Source organism: Xenia sp. Carnegie-2017, unplaced genomic scaffold, assembly GCF_021976095.1.
Source record: "Xenia sp. Carnegie-2017 unplaced genomic scaffold, XeniaSp_v1 HiC_scaffold_25, whole genome shotgun sequence".
Taxonomy (NCBI): domain Eukaryota; kingdom Metazoa; phylum Cnidaria; class Anthozoa; order Malacalcyonacea; family Xeniidae; genus Xenia; species Xenia sp. Carnegie-2017.
The window spans coordinates 8,042,998-8,051,636 of record NW_025813488.1 but is presented as its reverse complement, the minus strand read 5'-3'; the positions used below and the strand labels follow the sequence as shown (position 1 = coordinate 8,051,636).

Genomic DNA, 8,639 nt, shown 5'->3' with positions numbered 1-8,639 from the left:
GAGGTGAGTTTTGATCTATTCGCGATTCTCCCTTTTTTCGAAAAGTTATTTGCTGTCCACGGCGTGCTGAGCGCTCCCTGTTCTTGTTGCGAATTTCGATAAACGCGTTCGAAAGAAACTCTGTAAACGATCTGTCCAATTCTAAGTTAAATGTAGCGTTTTTTGTAGCAATCAACGACCTAATTAGAACCCGTGTGTGCGGTATGAATGGAAATAATGAAAAAATAATATTCCTTATTCAATTTGTGTTTGAACAGCGCATTAAACAAGCACGTTGTTATTTTTTCTGTGGGAGCGAGAGCAGCTGCTGTGCGCAAAATGATTTTTGATGAAATTGTATAACGCTGAGAGGATTGTGGACGCCGGGCCAAAAATATTACGTTTCACGATCATCGTGATCTTCTGAATGATCAAGTTAAAGTTTGTGCCATCTCCTAAGAAAATTCAATAAGTCTAAACATTACCTCGTTCTCGACCTTTAAAATACTCGAGTTAATTTGGAGCCGGTCCGAAACGTCCGTAACCAAGTTTACATTGGAAGGTGATGCAAGCAAAGCAGGGTCGTCCACGCAACAGAATTTCTTCGATGGACGCGAATTTCTCAGGAAACGATGACCAGCCAGGCAACGGTTATTGTTACGACAAATTCGGTAGGATACATGTCATTTTCTTGTTCAAACATTTCCATATTTGCCCCTGCAGATAATTGTAGTAAAATCCACGCGTTTCCCGATCTAGTTTAGTTAAGTTCAACAATCAAGTGTCGAGGCTGCATCTATTTCCAACATTAACAAATCATACAGTCATTCTAACTTTAGATACGTCCGCTTCATCGAACGACTTGTGCAAACCGGATTCGCCTTGCAAACAACGTCAAACATTGGAGACTTTGAAATGGTTTGTTGTCCACGAGTCTTTTCAACTATAGGCAGATCGGCTCTAAATGTTCTTTTTCAGTTTAAAATAGGTTTTATTCACTACTAACGTTCATGCGCTGTTTGTGATGAAATGCGTACAAGTGATATATTTTTTCCAGGCTTTCAGAAAACTATGAGCTCGTTGATGGTGTTTGTGTGCCAAGATGTGTTCTTTACACTCATTATTTGGATTATTGTAAAAGGGAAAATTTCTCGCCAGTTAGTTCGGCATCATTCGGCAAAGTAAGCAAGCTCCACGTATTATATATATATTAGCCATGCAGTCGACCACATCATCTAGGAATTACTAAAAATGACTGTCTGTTTTTGAGGCATCTCGCACCATCCATTTTTTCGTTTTTCCCCTTGCAGTTAGTGCGTCAAAAGTTTCCAAAGCTCACCACAAGAAGATTGGGAACAAGAGGACAATCAAAGTAAGAGAATTGCAAATATATGGTTAGTACAGTCCCCGAAAAGGACTGTTGTTGCTAGTATTGACTGACGTCAAGGTTGGAGCAGTCCTGAGATAGGCTGCTTGTGTTAGCATAGTGCTGAATGACGTCCAGTTTAGTAAAGTCCCTAGAAAGTTTCTTGGTATTTGTATGTTGACTCGCGTTTCGACATCCTTAACGGTATAGTCATCTTCATTGTCAAAAGAAAAAAATGCATATTGACTAACACCAACAGTCCTTAGGATTGTGCTGAACTGGACATCTACAAGCATGTATCGATACTCTCTGCTTCAGACTATTCACATTGAACCTCAAGTCCCGTTTTCGATGCCAAATAACCAACTTTCGTGGATAAACATCATTCTTTGATTTAATTGTCAATTCTTGTCGCCCTGTATTTACAGAATTAAGCGATGTTTACCTTTGATTTTCAGGTATCATTATTATGGTATATCGATTAAAGAATCTTCTGTATATTACCACTCAGTATATTCTGGAAATACGAGTTCCAGGTCAGATGCAGCAGTTTGTGAAAGTCTTTATCGGGTCGCAGATGCTCTTTTTCGTTTGATTTTTGTCGTGCAGCTATTTGCCTTTAATTTTCCCTTTTCGTGGCTCTTTCTCCATAACTGAATAATTTACTTTTAGGGGTTCGTTTTTCGCGGAGAGAAAGAAGGTGGGCGGTTTACGTTATTGGAATACTGATGTGTTTTAAAGCAATTACATAAGTTAGACACATGCAAAGGTAGATACAAAATAGAGAAAAAGGTTAGACACAAAGGTAGACAAAAATGTAGACATAAAGGTAGACGTAAAGGTAGATACAAAGGTAGACACAAAGGTAGACATAAAGGTAGACACAAAGGTAGACGCAAAGGTAGACAAAGGTAGACACAATGCTAAACATAAAGGTAGACACAAAGGTGAACATAAAGGTAAACATAAAGGTAGACATAAAGGTAGAACCAAAGGTAGACACAAAGGTAAACATAAAAGTAGACACAAAGATTGACACTAAGCCTGCTTGCTTGACAAAATTCAAGCAATGTTACATTTGTTGAACAATTTTAAGGTTCACGCATATTTTGTATGCTGCTAAAATTTTAGAGAAATTCTAGCACGTTTTCTTCTGACAAGGAAACACGCAACACCTTGCCGAAATTTCCAAATGCAGCTGATATGATTCTCAAAGATGGTTTATCTGTCGATAAAGTGAGTCAATACACTTTATTTTTTTCATACAAAGATTTTTTTTAGTTTTTACTTGATTTTATATCTAGTATTTGTCTAGAGCAAAATTCATTGTGCTCGAACATATCTTCAGAAGGAGAAATTTAGAGAGTTCAAAGCTCTTGGAAATATTCTTGTTTATTTCTGTAGGTTGACACATTCATTGTTATGTATCGCACGCATTGTCAACGTTTGCTGGATTCCGTTATGAATGCAAACTTTAACGAGGTAATTTACATTTATTGTCTGGCTTCCCACGGGATAAAAACATCTGTGATTATTCACATCGTATTCTCACTCGTCACTGGTTCGTTGTTGATTATTAATAAAGCGGATCTTGGAAGGCGAAGATGAAAAAAAACGAAAACTTCAGGACACTAATTCTTTATTTGTTGATTGCTGGATGAGCTTTTACGAGTTCTTTCGCCAGCTGTTTGATTTGTTCCTCACGCAAACCTCTCGTTATCTCTCCCACAGTCCTATCATTATCCTATCATTATCCTCCTGCAACCTTCTCAAAATTCTCCACACAGTCCTATCATCCTCTCTCACGCAATCCTATCATCATCCTTTATTCACTCCTCTCGTCATCCCTCGTGACGATAGACATGATGAAGACAATTATATTTGGCAAATAAACACAATGAAACGCGTGCGGTGATTGGTCTAGAGCTGTGTTTGCATTAGCCTGTGCAAAACACATCTGAGCTCAACCAATCAAATCAATCAAATCAATCAGTCAAAGAGAATTTGCAAATCGATCATGAATACATTTTAGAAGAAAAATTAACGTTTACTTAAAATTTTGTCTGTTTCGCATTATTGTTATTTTATAAAAGAAATAAAAGATGTTTTTCGTGTTTGCACTGGCTTATGCAAACCTCGGAGACGTTTGTGAAAATTCTCGAGTTCTCCCAAAGGTGTCCTCGGTTTGCATAAACCTGTGCAAACACAGTAAACATCTTTTATTTCTTAAATGAAAGAAAAGACAAAAGTTATAAACTTTGTAACTCGAGATTTTTTATCCAACAGTTCACACTTTTCCCGTGTTTTTGATTTTTGATAGTTAAAGTTTTTGTAAGAACATTGTTTTTTTTATTTCTCCAGAATCTTTTACTTTTCTTTCCTGCGTTTTTATTTCAACACACGAATCGTATTTTTGTTGATTTTTTCTTCAGGTTCATAAATTATTGCTCCATTTTTGGGGTGGAATGCCTACACACATGGCACAAGTATTGCAGAGCGATGCCGTCGTTGATGTTATCATCGTTTGTGACTCGTTGCTGTATAGGATCCTTACTGATATACTAGTACCCTCTTCCGTCCTGGATATCCCTGAAAGGTAGCGTCCGTCCTTATCGATATTAATCCTTCTGGCTAAATGAATTTGACGCTGTAATAAGAGGCTTCGTTGTTTGTGTTTTTTACAGTTTTTTGGTTGAGATACAAGACTTTGCTGAAAATTTTGTTGTCTCTCTTCTGTCGTGTTTGGAGAACGTTTCTGTGATTTTACGAAGTAAAAAGTTACAAGGTTTGGAAGACTAAAGACTTAAGAATTCTTCGACTGTTTTCGTGCATGCTTGCCGTGTTCTTTAAATCTAATCTCTTTCGTATTCTAGTGGCAAAGAATTTTTCTAGAGTTTTGAAGAGAAACATGGCATTCATTACTTTAGCTCAGGTGAGCACTTCAAGTTGAAGTGGTCAATGTTGGATTTCTACTGATGAGCAGTTTATATTCAATTGAGATATCCAATATATGTGAAGTTGCTTGATCCTGTTGTACTTCGTAACGTTAAAAACGTTTGCTTGTTTTAATTGTGTACGTTCATATTTTGTTCAGGCTGCTCGACCTGTACTTCTTTCTTATGATTCAATGTCGGCTATCATGGACGAATTTCGTTCTTTGGATATGAAATCAATTTTAACTCAACTTTTATTTTTGACTGAATGTGAAAGCACAGATGTCGGCTTATTAATGATGCGTAAGTCATCTCATTTACTAAATATAATGTCTGTTCCAAAGAATGCCTAGTGTGAAGTGTTGTCTGTTCCAGAGAATTTGACCAGATGTTTTAAAAATTGATTATAATACTACAATAGTGTTGGATGAGTTTGAGCGTATCTTGGTGAAACAGGCTCCAATCGAAGCCTATACTGAATGGCTGGAAGGCATCTTTGAGGAGTACGTTTTGAAGGATACGGTAAGAGTTGGAATAGGGGTTGGCATTAATGTTTTCGTTTTAATGCAATCTTTTCACATCTCATCTCAATGTGATTTTACGTTGTTTATCAGTGTCAAGAAAACCATTCGTTGGAAAGTTTGGCAAAGAAATCAAAATCATTTTTAACGAAGTGGGCGTTCGTCACCTCGCGTATTTTGCAAGAGATGACGTTGAACGCGGCGCCAAACTTTGGTAAGAATACATACATTTCTTGTTGTATCTTGTGGTATACTGTTGTATCTTGTTGTATACTGTTGTATCTTGTTGTAACTTGCTGTATCATGTTGTATCTTTTTGTATACTGTTGTATCTTGTTGTATCTTGTGACATACTGTTGTATCTTGTTGTAACTTGCTGTATCTTGTTGTATCATGTTGTATCTTGTTGTACACGTTTTATGGTTGGTCATTTAGTGGAGAAACGATCCTACCTTATCCTACTAAAGATTTGTTGTTTTGTACGAATAACTGCACAAAAATGGAAACGTTGAAGTGAAACTTGATATCTTTGTTTCAGGCACATTTCAACTGATTGTGATGATTTTTGAGGAGTACATTCTCTTGATTATCGAGAGAGAAATGATATCACTCATTGACAAAGGTCTCCAATGCCGCATTTCTTTGCATTTGAAGAAATCTTTCACCGATGATCGAGCTGATTTTGACTGCATTCAAATGTTTGGTTCATCAAACAACGACACGGTCGAAAATTTCACAGAGAAGCTAAATCGAAAAGAGACATATTTTCAACAAACACTTGGTGATATCGATCGCGAAATAAACCGATCTTGGTACAACGAAGATTCATTTCAAAAAGATGTAAATTTCGGTCAGTTACAGGGATTTCTGCCCACCAGGAATACTTCCTTCCATCCCAATCAAATCCATGTCCTCCATCGGAGTCACCATTCTTCGTCATCAGAAGCAACTCAAACCAGACAGAATAACACAGCGACGATTTTATTTTCACAAAACGCACAACATTGCTTTCAAGGGCGAACTTGCTTTGACGGTGACGTCAGCAATGAGAACGAGCATCGCCTATCTTGCAATACTATTGTTTATAACGGATTTCGAGCTTCAAATTACCGCGAGGAACTTGCATCACACTGTACAGGAGTCGAAAACTCAAATGTGAGTCAATCCTTTCATCGTGATGCTCAAGGCCCAGTAAATCATTTCGCCAGATCATATGAGATGAGCGAAGTTCAGCAGAACAAAATTCATTATTACGAAGGTCAGGATCAAAGTCACTTTACCGGAGTTCAGGATCCACCACTCTTTCCCTCCGTCAACGCAGTTATTCAATGTCATTCCACGTTTGACGTACACCAGCCTCAGACTGGCGAATCTCAAGTGGTGGACTCAAATCTGATCAATGATTATTTCAAACATACTGAATTCGATAATTCTGAAGATTTTCAAACATCACAGCCTGCTTACAAAGCCTTCAATTCACAAAGAAATTATTCTCTTTACCCCGAGACCTTTTTACCACCAATCAGTCAACTGACTTCGCAGCTTACCACCAATCAGTGAACTGACTTTGCAGCTTACCACCAATCAGTGAACTGACTTTGCAGCTTACCACTAATCAGTCAACTGACTTTGCAGCTTACCACCAATCAGTGAACTGTCTTTGCAGCCTACCACCAATCAGTCAACTGTCTTTGCAGCTTATCACCAATCAGTGAACTGACTTTGCAGCTTACCACCAATCAGTTAACTGACTTTGCAGCTTACCACCAATCAGTGAACTGTCTTTGCAGCTTACCACCAATCAGTCAACTGTCTTTGCAGCTTACCACCAATCAGTGAACTGACTTTGCAGCTTACCACCAATCAGTGAACTGACTTTGCAGCTTACCACCAATCAGTGAACTGACTTTGCAGCTTACCACCAATCAGTGAACTGACTTTGCAGCTTACCACCAATCAGTGAACTGACCTTGCAGCTTACCACCAATCAGTGAACTGACTTTGCAGCTTACCACCAATCAGTGAACTGACTTTGCAGCTTACCACCAATCAGTCAACTGCCTTTGCAGAGGGTTCAAACCAAGCTGAACCTAATGCTTCAACCATGGGCGTACGAAGGGAGGAGACATATTCATATCCAGTTTTTGTTCTTCTGGTTAATAGAGTTCGATTTAAATTATTTCAAATGCTATGATTACATTGCGTTGGACTTGTGGAAAACCTCTTTTATTGTATGAGAAGAAATTTTTCATGAATTGCTTAGTTGACTTTCAAGTACTTAATGGATGCAATTGGTTTTTAAAGAAGCCTCGATTTAAGTAAGGGTCAGAGCATAATCAAATGTGTTCTATGGGATGTACAGAGGTGTATTGCCAAAATTTTAACATCTGTGGGGGGGGCTCTTTGATATACTTATGTTACCACTGCTGAATATACTCTCCGATTTATATTACTAATACTAATACTACAACAAGGGGGGTGAAGACTCCAAAATCCCCTCCCTGTGTATTTTAATAATGTTGCACGAGTGATCATAACAGTCTTACAGAATGATCAATGATCTCCCTTCACGAGGGAATTAAGAAATACAACGCGCTTCATTTAATTGGCTCATTGGATATCTGTGAGTATAATCATATACTGGAGTTCATTCAGTGAAATTCTTCATTTTGAGTTTCAATAACGACGAGGATGGGACACAGAAGCACGCTTGTTCCCAAGTACAAATGCGCACGCAATTTGTTTTTACTCGTGAGAATATCAGATTCCTCGCAAGCGTGTTGTGGAAGAGGGAAATGAAGAGACTTGCTCTTACTCCATGGCAGTAGAGGTAACTGCTTAAGCATGGTTGAAGTTGGTTTTAATAATTTAATTTTTGAATTACTAACTTTACATGTGCATGATGGTTATTGAGTCTGTAATGAGCGTATCTTAATTTTAATATAAATATGGTTTTACAGTAGCAGTACTTTCATGATTTTTTAAATCAAGCCATCCACGGAGTAAAAATATTTTCTCCGAATAGTTTTGACCTGATTTTGAAGCCCCACACTGTGAGTGTGACGGAGCTTTTAGAACAAGGGGGTTGGAAACTGTCTTCATTGCATAGAATCCAGTAGTGACTCTGTATAAAGTTGTTAATGATGGAGCCATGCTACTGATATATTTGCTGTCCATTGCATGCTTCTTGTTTTGTTTACTGTAACTTGGATATTTCCAACACGTCAAAACCCTCATCAACACTTGATGAATGAATTTCAGACGCTACTTGTTACGTGATGTACAGCTCTCGGGCTTTTTTAATAATTTCTCAGCGTAAGTAGACTACATTTCGCTAGTAAATGTTTCTTATAGTTCGTTGCACAATACACAATGCATGAAAAAAAGCAAAGGCTCAGCATTTCTGAAAAAACTTAATCCATGTGAGCGATATACTTCATTTTATACAGCAGCGGATCTAGGGGTAGTCACAGCGAGCAGCAGCGAGCAACATAAATTAAAGCTTCTTAATTTTAAATTCATAGCGCTTTCAGAAAAGCACTAGTGGTTTTGAATTTCTAAAGAATTTAATTTCCCCAATGGACTTGTCTCTGAAGGGCTTAGAAATGAAAATTTATTCCAGAATGTGCAGCAGTAATTTATTTTGACTAACCCTAGATCCGCCGCTGATTTTATACTAATAAAACGAATCAATGTAGCCGTCGTCTACATTTCCTTTACACTATATTACATAAAAGTAATCTATTTCACATATTTCTCAACTTTTTATTGTTATGTAAAGGAAAATGTCTTATACCTACTGGGGGGGGCAAAAATCCATCAGTGGGGGGCAGAATGTAA

The 8,639-nt window shown here is 37.8% G+C and overlaps 1 protein-coding gene across 1 annotated transcript; it reads left to right on the top strand.

The window, feature by feature from the left end:
* Positions 1-544: 544 nt before the first annotated feature.
* LOC124452523 (transcription factor RFX4-like) lies at positions 545-7,767 on the top strand. The gene is made up of 16 exons (XM_047003083.1): positions 545-650; positions 744-897; positions 1,037-1,160; positions 1,290-1,351; positions 1,804-1,881; positions 2,018-2,045; positions 2,477-2,581; positions 2,750-2,827; positions 3,778-3,941; positions 4,030-4,130; positions 4,219-4,290; positions 4,329-4,390; positions 4,440-4,581; positions 4,700-4,800; positions 4,893-5,013; positions 5,338-7,767. The coding sequence occupies exons 1-16, from the start codon at positions 545-547 to the stop codon at positions 6,357-6,359; spliced, it is 2,520 nt and encodes an 839-aa protein (XP_046859039.1). The 3' UTR covers positions 6,360-7,767.
* The last annotated feature ends 872 nt before the right edge of the window (positions 7,768-8,639 follow it).